At 38.0% G+C, this 19,694-nt stretch overlaps 1 protein-coding gene across 2 annotated transcripts in view; it reads left to right on the top strand.

Moving 5' to 3' along the window:
- ZCCHC7 (zinc finger CCHC-type containing 7) overlaps window positions 1-19,694 on the top strand; it is a 283,186-nt gene that overhangs the window by 966 nt on the left and 262,526 nt on the right. For both annotated transcript variants that reach the window (XM_043978572.1, XM_043978571.1), the window contains exon 2: window positions 11,578-12,202. In XM_043978572.1, coding sequence (XP_043834507.1) covers window positions 11,599-12,202 — 604 coding nt within the window. In that variant the 5' untranslated portion in view covers window positions 11,578-11,598. The remainder of the gene's footprint in view (window positions 1-11,577; window positions 12,203-19,694) is intronic.

Genomic DNA, 19,694 nt, shown 5'->3' with positions numbered 1-19,694 from the left:
AGGTGTTTCTCCATCATTGGAATTAAAAAAAATAAACTTGTAGAGGTCTTGAACCTTCATTTGGTACCCCCTTTTTCCACCTTCAATACGTGCTTTATCTTTCCACTGTAAAACTACCGGATGCTTTGGGAACACTTTAGTGTTGCTTTTATCAGTATTTGATATTTAGAGAATGGAAGAGAGTCATGGAACAAAATGACACACTTAAAATAATGTGGGTTTTTTTTTGGGGGGGGAGGGAGTACGGAGAAGAGCATGGCGAGTGAAAGGATTTAGAGTAGGAAACGGAGTTGTTTAAAAAAAGTTGCTTAGTGACCCTGAAGAGATGAAAGGAAGTGGTGGATATATTTCAAGAAAGAAGTATGCCTTAGGAAAACCCATGCTTTTCAAAGGCAGTTGGGATATTGAACTAGCTTAGTTTAGCCCATTTGTTTACCCTTAAGACCTTGGTTTTTTGTTTGTTTTTTTGATCTTTCTCCTTTTTATGGTCATTGTTTTAACGGTTGTTTCAGTTTTTCACCCCATCAGGAATTATTTATTTGAATATTATTTTAATGTCATAGACATTTTTTGTGGTTTGAGATTTGCTGTCATACTGACAGTTCAGTGTATATCAGAAATTTTTGGATGAAAAGCCACAGACTTTTCCAGTGTCACCTTTAAAAAAAAATAAATTTGCAAGCAGTTTAACTCTAGGCCCTTTGCCACATAGTTGAATTTGTTTGGACCTGAAAGGTCCGTATAATAAATAAGGGTACGTATGGATGGACAGTTGTAGAAAATTTGTTTTAATGGGAAGAAAGAACAGTAGCTCTGTGAGGGTACTCGCTTCTTGGACTTGTCCTGGAAAACAAGCAGAGAACACATCATAGGATAACATTTTAGATCTGAAAGTGACCTTAGAGGTTATTATTATTATTATTATTATTATTATTATTTTTGGTGAGGCAGTTGGGGTTAAGTGACTTGCTCAGGGTCCCACGCCTAGTAAGTGTTAAGTGTCTGAGGCCGGATTTGAACTCAGCTTCTCCTGAATCCAGGGCCAGAGCTCTATCCATTGAGCCACCTAGCTGCCCCGACCTTAGAGATTATTAATGGAAATCTATGTAAGTTATCTTGTACAATTTTTATTATAGTTCAAATTGCAGGTTAGAAATATCTGCTCCTACTTGTAATTGGATAGGGTCTTTTCTATTACTCTGTCCTAGACATTTGTTGCTTTGTAGAACTTGAGAACTTGCTCCCCCATTTTAATTGTGCCTGGAGTGTTTGCTGTTAAGTAGTATTTTTTTTTTTTGCAGGGCAGTGAGGGTTAAGTGACTTGCCCAAGGTCACACAGCTATAAGTGTCAAGTGTCTGAGGTCAGATTTGAAGTCAGGTCCTCCTGAATCCAGGGCTGGTGCTTTATCCACTGTGCCACCTAGCTGCCCCCTGTTAAGCAGTATTCTTTATTAGTTTCCTTAGGCAGTTGAGACCTCTTTGCACTCAAAATACTTGTACTACCAAGACTAGTTACTTAGAATCTTGTGATAATTTTTTGTCATGGAGTCCTTCTAGTACCTGAGAATCTGAAGACACTAAAATGGAGTGTACTAGAGACTTTAAAAAACTATTTAGTTTGGCTATAGATTTTTCCTCTTAATTAAGAACTACTATTTCATCACAGTCCTTCATACTGTTCATCTTCAAGAAAATGAGATACCTATAAGGTCATTTTAGGTGTTTAAATCAATGTAATTTATAGTTTGACAAATAGCAAATGAAAGAAAGGCTTATTTTATACCCTTCACATCCTTCTACAAAAGGTCCCCACTGGTTATTAAGGAAAGTATTGGGAATTCTTCACATTTATCAAGAAGAGTCTGGAGTAAATGATAAACATTTTATATACTTCATGAAAGTTTTTCTTAAAGCAAATTAAATACATTTGAATATTATTAGAGTTGTAACTAAAAAAAGCCTCAGGCAAATCTCTGAGCAGGCATACATAAACTAAACAGATTGCAAGTTCTGGTGAGCACAGCTTTCAAGTATGGAAGGTACAAAATCCTCTTTATCAAAGGCCACAGGGGCCCAAATGCTAAATTTATTTTCCAGTGTTTCAGTAACAGGCTCAGATAGGAGGTTTAGCAGATCTTATTATGTGTCTGTAGTTTACTTTTGACATAAATTACATGGGTGTGCCTATGGCTATATTCTTAATCCTTTCCCTTTGGGAGTATTCCAAGAGGAATTCAAAATTTTAAGTTTGCAATTTAGGTATTTAATTTTTTTCTTTGTTACAGAGTCTTATGGATTCCTTGTGAACTTTAAATAAAGCATAATTCTTTTTGATTTTAAAAAAGATTATGTTTCCTACTGAAGAATGAAAAGGGTTTACTTTTATATTTGTAGCATTTTAAGGTGCACAAATTCCACAGAGGCTAGCATTTCATTGTGAACTGATAAAAGTTATGATATTTATAATTCAGATAGTCACAGTCAAGTTGTAATAGCATAGGGACATGAGGGACCTATTATAAAAGTATTACAAGTACACTCTAATCTTTACAGTGAGAAAAATCTAAGTTAGTCTGGTTTTTTTTGGGGGGAAATTATCAGAACATAAAATCTGGATATTTTAAGAATCTGGAGATTAAATCAATCTCTTTTCCTAACAGTGTTTAAATTTTGCTTATATTAAGTGGCAGAAATTAATAGCTCATATTATATCTCATTTGTAACTGAATAGTTGATTTAGCATAGCATAGTGGAAAGAAGGAAACAGATTTATTAAGCACCTACTATGTGCTGTGCACTGTGCTAAGTACAAATATTATGCAATTGATCCTCACAATAACAGTGGGAGGTAGGCGAACTTATTATTCCCATTTTACAGTTGGGGAAACTAAGGCAGATTTGAACTCAGTCGGTATTTATTAAGGACCTACTATATCCCAGGCACTGGGGAAACAAATAGAGGCAAAATAGAGACAAATAGTCTCTTCCCTCCAGGAGCTTACAATCTAATGGGGAAGACAGCTCACAAATAAATACAAACAGTAAATAATTAACAGAAGGAATGCACTAGTATTAAGAGGGATTGGGGAAAAAGATGTAAAAGATGGATTTTTAGTTGGGACTTGGAGCCAGGGAAATTTGTAGATAGAGATTCAGAGAGCATTCCAGGCATGAGGGAGTTAGAGAAAACACCCAGAGGCAAGAATAGGCTGTCTTATTTATGGAACAACCTGGAAACCTGTGTTGCTGGATCAAAGAGTACATGGCAGGAAGTAAAGTGTAAGAAGACTGAAAAGGTAGGAGGGAATTAGGTTATTTTCCCCTTTTTTCCTTTTTTTTAGTGAGGCAGTTGGGGTTAAGTGACTTGCCCAGGGTCACACAGCTAGTAAGTGTCAAGTGTTTGAGGCCGAATTTGAACTCAGGTCCTCCTGAATCCAGGGCCAGTGCTCTATCCACTGCGCCACCTAGCTGCCCCGGGATTAGGTTATTAAGGGCCAAATTGAGGATTTTATATTTGATGCTGGAGATAATAGGGAACCAATGGACTTTATCAAGTTGGTGAGTGACTTTGCTGAGTGACATGGCAGGACCTGTTCTTAAGAAAAATCACTTTGGTGATTGAATGGAGAATGGATTGGAGTAGGGAGAGACTTGAAGCAGGCAGACCCACGAGCAGGCTATTGTAATAATCAAGAAATGAGATGATGAGGGTCTGCACTAGCAGCTTCAAAGTAGAAAAGGGAGCATATGAGATGTTGCAAAAATGAAATCGACGGATTGGGTGGGAACAGGTTGTGTGTGTGTGGGGGGGAGGTGCGGGGGGGGGGGGGGGTCTAAAACAATTCTTAGGTTGCAACCTTGAGGAACTGGGAGGGTATTCTGATATTGGTATTATTAAGGTATTTATTAAGGTAGAAACTGGGGAGCGTTTAAGGAAAAAGATGATGAGTTCTATTTTGGAGATGTCTAGTTGGAGATGGCTGAAAGTCAGATGGAGATGCAAGATTGGAGGTTAACAGAGGAATTGGAGCAGAATAGGTAGATTTGAGAAGTTTCAGAATAAAGATTGTCATAAAATTGTGGGAGCTGATGAAATCACCAAGTGAAGTAGTGGAGAGTAAAAAGTGAAGTCGGCCCAGAATGGGAATACCTGTGGTTAAAGGGCATGATCTGGATGAGGATCTAACAAAAGAGACTGAGAGAGTGGTCAGATAAGTAGGAGGAGAACCAGGAAATAACGGTGTTCTGAAAACTTAGAGATCAGTAGTGTCAGAGGCTGCAGAAAGATTAAGGAGAATGAGGATTGAGAAAAGCCATTGAATTTGGCTGCTAAGGGATCACTGATAACTTTGGAGAGAGCAGTTCAATAGAACAACATAGTTGGAAGCTGAATTGTAAGGGGCCAAGAAAAGAGTGAAAGGAGAGAAGGTAGAGGCACCTATTGTAGACTGCCTGAGTTTAGCTACAATGGACAGAAGAGATAGAGGATGATGGTGAGGATAGAAGATTAAGTGAGAGTTTTTTTCAGGATGAAGGAGACATGGCATGTTTGTAGGCAGTAGGAAATGATCCAGTAGATGGAGAGATTAGAAAAGACAGCATGGAATGGGATCACTTGTGTCAACCTGGAAAATAATGAAACAATCAATATAGGAGAAATGTGGTCTTTTTTTTTTTTTTTTTTAGTGAGGCAATTGGGGTTAAGTGACTTGCCCAGGGTCACACAGCTAGTAAGTGTGAAGTGTGTGAGGCCGGATTTGAACTCAGGTACTCCTGACTCCAGGGCCGGTGCTCTATCCACTGTGCCACCTAGCTGCCCCAGAAATGTGGTCTTTAATTGGGGCAGAGGAGTATCACAAAGCAAGATGTTAGGAATACCCTAAAATGGGGACTGAGGACAGGGTTCATATGGGGTAACAGAACTGAGGGAGCTATGAGACTGCCTTTGGGAAAAGTAAGTTTCTCACAGATAAACTACTTAATGTAAATGAACCTTTTTACATAATAACCTAAAGTCCGGGGTATAAGCTTGGGAATCTTTGGGAGGGATAGTTTGTTTGGGGGAGATCCATAAAACAAATGGAGTCTGGAATTGACAAAGATCAGCCAGCCCCAGGCAATTCATTGGCCTGGGAATGGGGAATAGGTGAGGATCAGTTAGTTCTCAGTAAATTGTGATTATCACTTGGTAGAGGGGTTAGCTTTGGTAAGGAGGAGGTCCACTTCATCATGTGAATGAGGAGATAGTGGCAGAAGACATCTGAATGATAGGAGATGTGGAAGACAGGAGAAAAGGAAACTCAGTGAATGGCCTCAATTTTAGGAACTTGGGTGTTCCCAGTGTTAGGCCCAGTGCTTTATCCATTGTACCACCTGGGGACTCAGGATCAAAAAAACCTAGGTTCAGGCACTGGTCTGTCCTTATTGAAGTGTGACCTGTGCCCTTCTCTGCCCTATTTTCCTTGTCTGTAAAATGAGGGCATTGGACTACATGATCTTGGAGGTTCCTTCTAGCTCAAAAATGATTTTCGGGGGCAGCTAGGTGGCGCAGTGGATAAAGCACTGGCCCTGGATTTAGGAGGTCCTGAGTTCAAATCTGGCCTTAGACACTTGACACTTACTAGCTGTGTGACCCTGAGCAAGTCACTTAACCCCCATTACCCCGACAAAAAAATATATATATTTTCTAGAGGTGTCTGTCACTTGAATTAGCATTTCACATGTGGATTTTTGCCCTGGGTTTTTTACTTTTAGAGGACCAAAGGGATACTTTTTGTAATGTTTCCATATTTTGTATAGTTGTTATTTATTATAAGTAGATATATTTCTCAAGACTGAAGACCAAATTTCTGTTAATGTTCAGAGCAGGAAAGTTTAGTTAGTGGATTCTTAATCATTTCTGTTTTCAAAGCTAAGCATCTGAGTTTTCCTTAAATATAAATCCTTAAATAGTGTTTTACATACATGTTTGAGCTTCATAACAGGAAATCCATGCTTTTCAGTATTTTCACTGAATGTCTTTAAACAGTTAATTAAACTTTTGAGTAAAAGTACATAGAAAAACAAATTTTATAACTAATATTCCCTCCTCTGAGCACTATTCAATTTTTTCTAGATTTCTTTTTTTCCTTCAAAGAATGTATCTTTCTTTGACATATTTAGAAAGGCTCTTCTTACCATGTGAGGAGGGAGAATGTTACAGGCCTGGGGGACATCAAGTCAGAAGATGGAGTGTGTGAGAATCGTCAAGGAGGCCAGTATTCATGTAGAATATATAGAGGGCAGTAGAGTGTAAAAAGACTGGAAAGGCAGTAAGGGCCCAAGTTGTGAAGATCCTTATATACTAATCAGAAGACACTATATTTGGTTCTAGATTTGATAGGGAGCTGCTGGAGTTAATTGAGTAGAGGGGCTAACAAGATCAGACCTACACTTTAGAAAAATAAGTTTGGCAGCTCTTTGGAGGATGGATTGGAATAGGATGAGAATTGAGGAAGGGAGACCAATTGGAAGATGTTGCAGTAGTCTAAGAAGGGGTATGAGGGCCTTAACTAGGCTGCTGTGTGAGGGAGAGGAGATATTGGAGAGATACTGTGAAGATAGAAATGATAGCATTTGGCAACTGATTACATGTGTGGTGTGAGTGAGAGTGTGTGGTTGAGGATGATATCAGGGTTACCAACTTAGGTGAGGAGGATAGTCTTGCCCTCAGTGATAATAGGGAAGTTTGGAAGAGGGGAGGGTTTGGGGTAAAAGAGAATGAATTCTGTTTTGAATATGTTGAGAGTGAGATGCCTATGGAATATCTAGTTTGAGATGTCCAAAAGATTGTTGATATTTTGGCATTGGAGCTCTGCAGAAAGATTGGACTGGATCTGTAGATCTAGAAATCATCTCTGTAGTGATGATAATAGAATCCATATGAGTTGATGATAGTATTGAGAAAGAGTGTTGGAAAAGAAGAAAAGAAAACCCAGGACAAAGTCTTGGAGTACATGCCCAGTTAGGCAACATGATACATGGGGAAGATCCAGCAAAGGAGACTAAGAAGGAGCGATCGGACTGGATATTAAGTACCTGCTATGTGCCCAGCACTATGTTAAGCACTGGAAAGGAGCTCATAATCTAATGGGGGAGACAGCATATAAACAAATAACGTACAAATAAGCTGTATAACAGATAAAGAGTGTTGTGGGGAAGTAGGGTGGGGGGTGTGGGGTCCTTAGGAATTCCTCTTTAAAGAATCACACCCTCTTGCACACAAATCCAATAGAATAAGATAATAGTTTATTTAGGGGCTGGGGAAGGGAAACCAAGAGAAAAATCCTTGGACTTCTTCTCATGGGGAGAAGGCATGGCACATAGCATGGCTCTGAGATACCAGTCTCCTCAAGCAGGAGACAGGCAGATACTTTTATAGAGGTCCGATAGTGGTCTGACTGTGGAAAGTTCCTCTATTGAGGGACTACCATCCCCCATTGGTGGTGGGTGGGGGAATTGGGTGAGGGGTGGCTGTGGATCTCTCAAGCCATCTCTCACACCCAAATTTATTTCCCCAGGGGTGAGGGAGACTGGAATGAAGGGTGGGGGTCCTGGAGCTAGCTCAGTCTGATCTGGTTCTTTGATGTACCCCAGAGAACTTCTGGGGTGTTCTGGGCCCATAATAAAGAGGAAATAATTAAAAGAAGGCGTGCACTACATTTAAGGGTTAAGAAAGCTTTCCTGTAGAAGATAGAATTTTAGTTGAGACTTAAGGAGAACCAGGGAAGTCAGTAAGTGGAGATGAGGAGAGAGAGCATTGCCCAGAGGCAAGAGATGAATCATCTTGTTTGTAGAACAGCCAGGAGACCAGTGTTACTGAATCAAAGAGTAAGTGGCATGGCAGGGAGTAAAAGTGTAAGAAGACTGAAAAGGTACAAAAGGCTTAGGTTATGAAGGGCTTTGAATGCCAGACAGAGGATAGGGAACTAATAGAGTTTATTAAGTAGGTGAGTGACTTTATTGAGCAATATTATTGAGTGACAGGTTAGGACCAGTACTTAAGAAAAATCACTTTGGTGGCTGAGTCTCGGAGGATGGATTGGAGTGGGGAGAGACTTGAGGCAAGCATACCCTCCAGCAGACTATTGCAATAATCAAGGCCTTTGCCAGAATTGTGGGAGTGTCAGAGAAGGGGGCATATAGGAGACATGTTGCAAAGGTGAAATTGACAGGCCTTGACAACAAATTGGATATGGGAGGGGGGTGGAGATAGTGAAGAGGCAAGGATGGCAGCTAGATTGTGAGCCTGAGGGACTCAGAGGATGGTGTTGTTTTCTACAATAACAGAGAAGGTGGGAGGTGAGGAGACTTTAGGGAGAAATATTTTTTTTTTTTTTTTTTTTTGCAGGGCAATGAGGGTTAAGTGACTTGCCCAGGGTCACACAGCTAGTAAGTGTCAAGTGTCTGAGGCCAGATTTGAACTCAGGTCCTCTTGAATCCAGGGCCAGTGCTCTATCCACTGCGCCACCTTGCTGCCCCTTTAGGGAGAAATATAATAAGTTCAGTTGTGAGCATTTTTAGTTGAAGATGTCTACTGCGTATTTAGTTTTAGATGTTTGAAAGGCAGTTAGAAATGCAGGACTGGAGGTTAGCAGAGAGGTTGGGGCAGGATAGTTCGATTGGAAAATCATCAGCATAGGGATAGTAATTAAATCCATGGAAGCTGATGAGATCACCAAGTGAAATAGTATAGATGTCCCTGTGGGACATCTACAGTTGGAGGGCATGATCTGGATAAAGATTTGGCAGAGGAGACTGAGAATGAGCAGTTTGATGTCCTAAAAACTAGAGAGAAGACACTATCAAGGAGAAGAGGTTACTCAGCAGTGTGAGGACGGTATTGGATCAGTGTTACGAAAGCCCAGAACAGAGATTATGTAGGAGGAAAGGGTAGTCAAACAGTGTCAACCCCCGTAAAGTGGTCAAGATGGATGAAGATTAAGAAAAATCCATTAGATTTAAGAATTAGTAGGTCATTGGTATCTTTGGGGAGAGCACTTTGAATTGAATTATGAATTTAGAAGCCATATTTCAGACGGTTTAGAAAAGAGTAAGAGGAGAGGAAGTGGAGACACTAAATATAATAGACTTTCAAGGAATTTAGCCAGAAGAAGAAATATAGGACAATAGTGGAGATGGTAGGATCAAGTGAGGGTTTTTTGAGGATGGTTGAGACATGGGTATGGGGTCAGAAAGAGCCATTAGATTGGGAGAGATAAGGACTAGAGAAGGGTGTATAATGCTGGGGGCAATCTGTTGGAAAAGACAGTAAGAGATGGGATGAAGGGTGCTCATGGGAAGGTTTGTCTTTGTACGGAGAAGAGCCACCACTTCATAAGAGACTGGTGGCAGAGGAGATAGTGAGGAACAATATGAAAAGGAACTCAGTTGAGGTGAGAAGGACCTCTTGTCAAATGATGTCAACGGTTTTTGGTGAAGTATGAGGCAAGGCTCTCAACTGAATGCTGTGGAAAGATTGAAAAGTCTTGAGGTTTGGAATAGCCATTGTGGTGAGTTTGATAAAGAATTGACTAGAAAGCAGAAGCAAGATTGTCTCATAGTTGAGATTTAATAACATAAATTTATAGTGAACCCAATCAGTATGGCTTTGTGATTTCATTTTCCTTCAGCAGCACATGAATGAATAGAAGTGAAGGAGGTGAGTAATACAGAGTTGTGGTTTGACAAAGTGTGATCAGTGATAGGATAATGGGCAAGGGATTTAAAAGTAGATGAGAGAATTGAAGTGGTTCGCTAAGAGGTTGAGATTGGGAAAGGAGAATGTAGCCAGTGGAGGGGTAATAGCCTGGTAAAGCATTGAGAGGGCCAGGGGCTGCAGTTTCTGGTGAGAACAAAAAACAATATTAAGAATTGTAAGCATAGGGAAAGATGAAATGACAAAAGTTTGTGATCAGATAAAGGAATTTTGAAGTTCCTGATATGGAATTAGAATAGTTATGGGAGATGTCAATATCATAGATACGAGCATTTTATATATAGCTGAGGTGGAATGGAGAAGTAGTTCATGGGAATTGAGTAGATTGCAGAACTTGGAAATTAGGATATATAAAAGATTCCCTCCCCACCTCCACCCTTCTCATAATTGTATGAGGGCAGGAGGAGAAAAAGACGGTGTGTCTCCCACTCTGAACTGATTGCAAAAGGAGGGAGGATAATGGTTGTTTTAAAAAAAAAGGAAAAAGATGAAGGGTGAAGGGTGAGTGTGGGAACAATTGAGGACTACTTTTAAGTTCTTTTCTTAGTCTTTGGGTCACAGCATGATGAATACCAACTGTGTGCTGTGAGTCTAGTTCTGCTTCATTACAAATGTTCTTTTTTTTTTTTTTAAATTTTCCTCTCTACTTCCTAGGCTGGGCATCTTCTTACCAGCCATCTTGCTGCCAGACCAGAGACCATATCCTGTAGGTTTTAATCTTTTATCTCTGGAACTTCTACCATAGGGCCCCTGCTGTTCTGATTGGTTTGTACCTCACCTGACCCACTGTTTCAGGCAGACTCTAACCAGGCTTCATTTTATTCCCTTCTTTCTGCAAATCTCCTCTACAGTTGCCTTTTCTTGTCTATGTGTGTGCTTCTTCCTCGACCCTTCCATTTCTGGAATAGTTCCCCTGTATGTGTATTTTCTCCCCTTATTGGAATGTAAGTTCCTTGGGGACAGGGACCATCTTTGCTTTTGCATTTGTATCCATAGTGCTTAGCACTTAAATACTTTTTCATTCATTCATTATATTCTTAAGGGGGCTGTGTGGAAAGAAGGCTGGTTCTGGGAGCAACTTTAGGTTCATATTCTCTCTCTGCTACCTGTGGACCTTGGGCAAATCACTTAACTTCCCAGGGCCTCAGTTTCCGCAACTGTAGAATAAGGAGGTTAAACTAAATGGCATCTGAGGTCCCTTCCTGTCAGATCAGTGATCTAATCTTTCTAATGAGGAAAATGGTCATCTTAATGCAGCAATTTGAATTGTTTTGAAAGATACCCTTCCTTCTTGATGACCACTCAAAAAAGGTAATGTGATATGGTTTGATGCAGAAGAGAGCATTAGGTTTGGAGACAGTAGCCTTGAATGACCATGAGTAAGTCACTCTTGAGACCTCAGTTTCTTAATTTAAATGGTGGTGGTGGTCTAGATATTCTTTAGCCCCATCCACTTGGAATTTTATAACTATGAACTCCTTGTTAAACTATGCTTTTAATGTTAAACTCCCAGTGTGTTGTCAGTAGATTTTTTCCTATGTCACATTTAAATATTTTCATGACATTTTGTTATTTATTATTGAGAATGTTAAGCATCAGTGCATAAAGGTATCAGAAATGTGTATATTTAATATAGCCATAGAATCTCCTTTAATTTTTAAAAATTATTTTATGGTTAAGTGAAAAGCCATTAAAAATTAATTCCCAGGACTATCACATTTTTCTGATTTTGCTTTTATAATAACATGGCTGTATACCACTCAAAATTGACACCATTTTCCCGAACACTCACATCTTTTGTATGATACTGTCTTTTACAGCATTAAGGTTGCTGCTTTTCCATGATGTTTGGTGGGTATGAGAATATAGAAGCTTATGAAGATGACCTTTACCGTGACGAATCATCCAGTGAACTTAGTGTTGACAGTGAAGTGGAATTTCAACTCTATGGCCAAGTACATTATGCACAGGACCTTGGTGATGTCACTAGGGAGGAAGACAATGAAGAAAAGAGCTCTGAGGATCCTGAATCACTGGATATTAAAAAGATAAATCCGAAGGGCTTAATTGTTCTTTCAGATACTGATGTCATCCAGATATCAGATGGTTCAGAAGTTATCTCTTTGTCTGATGAAGATAGTGTCTACAGATGTAAAAGAAAGAACAGAGGAAACCAGGTACTGGAAAGTCAGTGCGATCAACATTCTAATGAATCATCTAGAAAGAAGCCTAAGAGAGGTATTAAAAAGACTAAACGAGAGAGATCCAATGAGATTCAGGAGGTTATGGTCATAGAGGATAGTTCAAATGAAGAGAAGGAGATTACTCTCTCTGAAAGTGGAGAAAGTGAAGTGGAGAGCTGGATGTTACTGGGATGTGAAGTAGATGACAAAGATGATAACATCCTTCTCAACCTTGTGGGCTGTGAGACTACAACTGGTGAAGGTCAGTGCCATTTTACTTATTTTGGTTAGTTATATTAAACATCATCTCTCATCACCGAGAGGCACCATTGCCTCTGAAGAGACTCATTTACGATAGCTGAGGCTGATGGAGTGAGCCTTGTGACCCTCACAAAAGGCAGAATCTGATAAATCTCCATTGTTAAATTGTATTCCTTAACTTTTTATCTTTCATTGTTATTTCGCATGAAGATGTCTCTTACCTATGGTTTCAGAACACTGAGACGCTTAGAACTTCTTAGTTCTCCTACCATATTGTTTAGGGACAGATTAAGACTTCATCTAACACCAGTCCAAAACTTGATCAGCTACTCTACTAGAAGATTCCTCTACTATGTAGCTTACTCAGGAGAGAATTAGAACATTGTTACAAGACCAAAGCTAGACAGTTTTAGAGTTTAGTAGGGCATAGTAGGCATGGGATTGGTCACAGAACTGGGTAGAGTACTTACCTTGTGGTTAAGCAATAATGGGGAAAACCATGAGGAGCTTTAGAACTAGGATAGTTATTAGCTTAATGAATTTAGCTTCCTTGAATCTTAAGAACCCAGCGTTTACATTGTCAGAACCACCATTTAATATTGAGATCTTTCCTGACGTTCTAAGCAAAGAATTGGAGCATTAAGTAAACTTTTAAAAAGTATATAGTAAGTCTGATGAATAAAAAAAGTCTGAAACACTGAGGGATGTATTTATGTTACGTATTTAAAAACTTTTTTGAGTCCTTGCTAGGTGTAAGGTACTGTTGAGAAAGAGGTACAGAAGTATAAGAAGTATTCCCAGACCTCAGGGAGAATATAGTTGGGAAATAGTGTATGTATATAAGAAATAATTAGCAATGTCAGGTAGTACCTGGTAAATAAATTATACAAGAGAGAATGTACTATGGAAGTTCAAAGGAGTTTTGTGGACTAATCTCAGATGGAACTTGAACTGGACTTTGAAAAACAACAGAGAATAAAATGGGCCAGAAACAAGGGGAGGTTGTTCCTAATGAGCAGGTCTGTATATGTCATGCTCCAGGGTCAATAATAAGTGATCATAAATGATTTTTAAAAGGTGGTACAGCATACACACATACCAGCAAATAAATAAATAAAGTCTATTGGCAAACTTGAACAGAATTGCACATCAATAGGGGCAGTATGTGTTTTGATCAGTAGATTCAAATTGAGCCCAAAGCAAGGAAAAATTTGTGTCTCAATTAATTCAGATAGACATATATTGCCTACCTTGATTATTACAAAATTCAAGTCAGTTCAGTATTTATTGGTGTTACACTGAATTAGGTGTTTCATGTTTGAAATTTAGTTCATGTTTGTTTCTACACCATTATTTTTCTTGTATTCCTTAGCTACTGAATTAACTGTAAATATTTCATAATTTTCAAACTTATCTGATTTTTAAAAAAACTGCTTAGCAACCACATTTCTTTATTAAAACATTCTAAGACTATTAACTCTTATAATGGCTGACATTTATAGTGTGCTTTATAGTTTTGTTTGTGGGGTTTTTTTTTTTTTGTTTTGTTTTTTTTTGCTGGGCAATAGGGGTTAAGTGACTTGCACAGGATCCTACACCTAGTAAGTGTCACGTTTCTGAGGCTGGATTTGAACTCAGGTCCTCCTGAATCCAGGGCTGGTGCTTTATCCACTGCACCACCTAGCTGCCCCCCTGTGCTTTACGGTTTTAAAAGTGCTTTATCTGTATTATCTTATTTGGTCCTCATAACAGTTTGTGAGGAAAAAATGCAATTATTATTCTTATTTTAATAGATGTAGAGAATTGAAGCTTGGAGATGGTGAGTTGCATAGATGGTCACATAGTAAGTGGCAGAGCTTGGACTTTAGTCCAGGGACAGACAGTGTGTAGACTAGAATGAGTAGAGGGGAGAAATGGGAAGTGTTCACCATTGGAGAAGATGGGAGACTTGGTTGGGGTCAGATTATAGAGGGTATTGAATGATAGTCTAAGGAGTGGACATGCATGTGCATTGAGGAACCATTGAAGTTTTTTGAACAAGGTAATAATCTGGCATTTTAGTACTGGAGGCAGGGAGACTAATTAGACTTTATCATTTTGGCATGAGGAAATAAAGGATAGGGTTCAGGTGGTGATGTGAATGGAAAGCTAGAGACTAATGGAAAAGATATTAGAAAGTACTATTGTTAACTTGCTATTATAGTTTAGAGTAAGGAAATGTGATGTCATAGGATTAAATAGGATAGGTTTAAATGGGAACTGTGATATTGCAGGATAGCTTTTTGTATTACTTAAACACACTGAAGATGATGGTAGGAGATGGGTTAGGGAGGGAAAATAGTTGCTGAAGTCATTGGGGAAAATGAAATTTATGTGCAGGGTAATAGGTGATAGTGACTATGCAGTTGACAAGTTGTAAATGGATAGTGTGGAGTCGAAATGAGGAAAAGTCGAATAATTGATAATGGTGATCAGTAACACTGTGAAGTCTAGGTTGACACCTCTTTAAGATAAAGAGTTCCAGTCTTCTTTTCCATTGCAGATGTGAGGTACAATATGGCATATTGAACATACTGTCAGATACCATCATTGTGTTGATTAGTTTCCTCCTTTTTTACCCCTTGTTATAAGGAATAGCTGGCTGGATATCAAAAGGGATATAGAAAATAAGGGATAAACATCAATGAAAATAAGCATTTTCCCTCTAAAGAAGTTCCAGTGACTCCTTCTAGGATAAAATATAGGCTTTGTATAGAAGGTGGTACTTCAACTACATCTTGAAGGAAGGAGAAAGATTCTGTGAGGAGGTGAGGAAGAGGAATCCGTTTCAATGCTCCATTTGCAAAATGGAGCCAGAACTATAAGCACATTTGTCTAGTACTGATGTATGCATAACAAGTTTTTTTACAAGATTGCTTGTAGAACATTTTTTTATGAGGTTGTTTTTTTTACAGTACCCAGGCATTAGCATTGGCCAATGCAAAGGTATGGAAATGGAGAGGATGCTGTGTGAGGAATAACAGGAAGACCACTTTGGCTGAATTGTGGACTGTGAGAGGGAGAAACTATAATAGCAAGTTAACAATACTCCTTTCTAATATCTTTTCCATTAGAGAGGGAGAAAATCTGTAATGAGGCCAGAAGACAAATCGGGAAAGGTTTTGAAGGACTTTAAAAGCAAAATGCAATTTATATTTGATCCTAGAGGCAATAGAGAATCACTGGAGTTTATTGAGTAGGGTAGTGATATGGGTAGATCTGCACTTAAGAAAAATCACATTGGCAGCATTGTAGAGGATGAGCTAGAGTGGGTAGATGCTTGAGTGAAAGAGACCAGTTAGGGGGTCTTAGGCAAAAATCTAAGTCAGAAGACTTGATGAAGGCTTGAACTAATGGAGTGAATGTGACTAGAGAGAAAGGGCTAGATGAGAGAGTTATTATGAAAGTAGAACCAGTGTGATTTGTCAGCTGATTGGATTGGTGAGGGAGAGTGCGAGGAATGATGGGTGATGTTAGTTACAAACCTGACGATCAGGAATAATGGTGGTACCTAGTATACTTACAGTTGTTACATGTAATGTTTGGAAAAAGTCCTTAATCTACAGTCTTAAGTCATGTTTTAAGCCTGTGATCTTATTAATTTTTTTCTTATAATTTTGTTGTATTTTTTCTGTAGTTATATTTATTGACATTTTTCTAATATGACTTTTTATTTAATATTTTCTTCCTTGTTTGTATGATTTCATTGGTATAGGGAATTTTTGATGATGAAACTCTTGTTACCAGTGCATATAATCTTAGATAGTAGCGGTGATGTCAAAAAGCTTAGTTAACTTGCCCAGGGTCATACTGCCAGTATGTGTCAGACACAGGAATTGGAACTAAATCTTCCAGCTCTCTATTCACTGTGCCGCACTACCTCTATATAGTTACTTGGGTTATAAAATGATCTTTGTTGTATTGATTTCTGTGTACATGTGTAAATATCTATTTCCTAATCATTAGTAGAGAATGATAATTATAACAAGACCTAAGTAATACCTACTATATATCACTAATTGCATATTACATACTTATATTACCATAAATATTGACATTTATCCTTATTTTTAACTTCATATTAGCCAAAGACTTTGTTTTTGTCTCCAGTTTGAATTAGAACAAATTTTGAAAGCTAAATTAGTTAATACCATCAGCTGTTTTATAAACATATTAAATATATATAATCTCTTTTATTCCTTTGATCTGCTAATACTGTAATCCTGTTTCTTTCTAATTAATAAGAAATATATTGAAAAATGATTAATATTTGATAGTTTCTGTTTCAAATAATCATTATCCCTTTATAAATAACTATGAATGGAGTAAAAATTTACCTTACACAATGTTGTTAACTTTAAAACAACTTTTTAAAAATCCATGCCAGTTTTTTATTGTGTCATTTTGGACATTGTCCTTTATAATAATAACTATTCTTATCCTTCTGTATTAATAGGAAGTCTTGTTAAATTTTAAAAAAAAATCAGTCATATCTGAGAGAAAATTTATAACTTTTTTAGGGAAATATATCATCCATACTCTGAAAACCCCACGTAGGGTTTACTATATTTCCTTGTACAAAGAAGTAGTCCAATGGATATTTGATATTGACATTAAAAAAATGTTTGCTAATTCATTATCAGCATATACAAATGTATTAAGCACATTTTATGTGTAGGTTATTGTTCTGGGCATTGAGGATAGAAAATATTATCATTTGCTTTCCCTTGAGGTTCTTGGAATCTTTTCTGGGAGGCAAAAGTAAAGAACAATATAAAATAGAATATGTAAATATCAGCTATGTGGTGTGTACTGAATTATTATGGGACTTCACAGAATCACCATAGACTCATAGATTTAGAGCAGGAAGGGACCTTAAAACTCATCAGTTATCAGGGGTACCTCTTGATTGGTTTGTCATAGAATCCAACCTATTTCCAGTGCTTTGGACTGTGGTAATGCATAGTAGCATTAAACTTAGGTTGCCTATTATATCCCCACTCTCTTTGGACTTTTCTATTTAACTTATAGAGCCCTCATTAAATCTAGATGGCTCCAAAATTCCTAATTGCAACCAAAGATATTTATATGTGTTTTATTTCTCCATAAGCTTCATGACAGCAGGGACCATATTTTTTTCTTCTTGGTACTTAGCACAGTGTCTTGAATAGAGGCTCAGGAGCTTTTTTTTTTTTTTTTTTAGTAAGGCAATTGGGGTTAAGTGACTTGCCCAGGGTCACACAGCTAGTAAGTGTTAAGTGTCTGAGGCCGGATTTGAACTCAGGTACTCCTGAATACAGGGCCGGTGCTCTATCCACTGGGCCATCTAGCTGCCTGGGGCTCAGTAGCTTTTTGATGGATGAACAATACATGTGTGCGCTTCATCAATGATAGTTGTGTCATATGTTTTAATTAGCTAGAGGTAGATGTTGAGTTCTGAATGCATAGTAGTCATTGAAATTTTATTGATTGATTAAGGTTCGAGTTGAACAAGTTAATTTGACTCGCATTAAAAATCCATTACATAAATAAGGATTCACAGATCTTTTTCTCAAATAAAGACTGGTATATTTCCCATTCTTGTAAGGTTATAGATGTATAATATGGTAGTGAAAGTCAGAGAAGTTGATAAACATTTTTCATATGATACAAACCAAATTAATTTAGTATGTTCCCCAATTCAATTTCCCTAAAATAATGAAACCTAACAATTTATTTAAAATTTTTTTCAATTACATGTAAAAATAATTTTAAACATTCAGTTTTTATGATTCTGAGTTCCAGATTGTCTCCTTCCCCTCTCCCACATTGAGAAGGCAAGCAATTTGATTATACATGTTTAGTCATACAAAACATTTTCATATTCGCCATGTTGCAAAAACAAACAAACAAACAAACAAGAAGAAGAAAATTTTTAAAAGTTTTAAAAAAAGAATGCTTTGATCTGCATTCAGACTTCAGACTTCCTCAGTTTTTCTCTGGAGGTGGATAGGATTTTTCATTATAAATCCTTCAGAAGTATCTTAGATCATTGTACTGCTGAGAGTAGCTAAGTCATTCATAGTTGATCATTGTACAATATTGCTGTTATTGTGTACACTGTTCTCTTGGTTCTGCTCACTTCAGTTTGCCTCAGGTTTTTCTGAACCCATCCTTCTTATTAATTTCTTATAGCACAATAATATTCCATCACAATCATACACTATAACTTATTCAGCCATTCCTCAGTTGATGGGGACTTAATGGGGATTGATTCCCTCAATTTCCAATTTTTTGCCACCACAAAAACAGCTGCTATAAATATTTTTGTACACATAGGTAATTTTCTCTTTCTTTCTTTCTTTCTTTCTTTCTTTCTTTCTTTCTTTCTTTCTTTCTTTCTTTCTTTCTTTCTTTCTTTCTTTCTTTCTTTCTTCCTTTCTTCCTTTCTTCCTTTCTTCCTTTCTTCCTTTCTTCCTTTCTTCCTTTCTTCCTTTCTTCCTTTCTTCCTTTCTTCCTTTCTTCCTTTCTTCCTTTCTTCCTTCTTCCTTCCTTCCTTCCTTCCTTCCTTCCTTCCTTCCTTCCTTCCTTCCTTCCTTCCTTCCTCCCTCCCTCCCTCCCTCCCTCCCTCCCTCCCTCCCTCCCTCCCTCCCTCCCTCCTTTCTTTCTTTCTTTCTTTCTTTCTTTCTTTCTTTCTTTCTTTCTTTCTTTCTTTTCTTTCTTTTCTTTCTTTTCTTTCTTTTCTTTCTTTTCTTTCCTTTCTTTTCTTCATTTTCTTTTCTTTCTTTCTTTTCTTTCTTTCAATCTCTTTGGGAAACATACCTGTTGGTGGTATTGCTGGATCAAAGGATATGTACAGTTTTATAGCAGCCCTTTGGACATAGTTCCAAATTATTCTCCAGAATGGTTGGATCAGTTCACAACTTCACCAACAGTGCATTGGTGTCCCAATTTTTCCACATCCCCTCCAACATTTGTCATTTCCATTTTCTTTCATATTAGCCAATCTGATATCTGTGAGATGATACTGTACATATCTTTTGATATGTACTTCTTGGACTTAATCCATAGGATTTCTTTTTTTGTGTCTGATATTTTCTTCTGTTTACTCTTATTTTCTGCCTCACTTCTTGGCTTTGGATTCTATGTTCCCCTCTGGAGTAGCTCTTCTTTGTTCCTGTCCTGTCTCTAATCTGGAGGCCACTGCCACCATGAAATCTGATGAGGTGGCCTGTTTTAGGCCGTATCTTTTGCCTCAATCCCTGGCTTCTCCTGGGGGTTTATTGCAGGTTCTATCATTGGTAGGATTCTGTGTTCTTTTCCTTGCATGATCTCCTGTTGGGAGTTTGTTGCATCCTCTGCTGTGCCCTTGACAGTCCCCACTTGGATGTTGAAGATTACATTGTCTTAGACTTCCTGCATATACCTTTGATGCTGGTGTTGAGGTTAGTGAATTGACCTGCTTCCTACTTTGG

This window comes from Dromiciops gliroides, chromosome 1, assembly GCF_019393635.1.
Source record: "Dromiciops gliroides isolate mDroGli1 chromosome 1, mDroGli1.pri, whole genome shotgun sequence".
Taxonomy (NCBI): Eukaryota; Metazoa; Chordata; class Mammalia; order Microbiotheria; family Microbiotheriidae; genus Dromiciops; species Dromiciops gliroides.
This window is presented reverse-complemented; position numbering and strand designations above follow the sequence as displayed.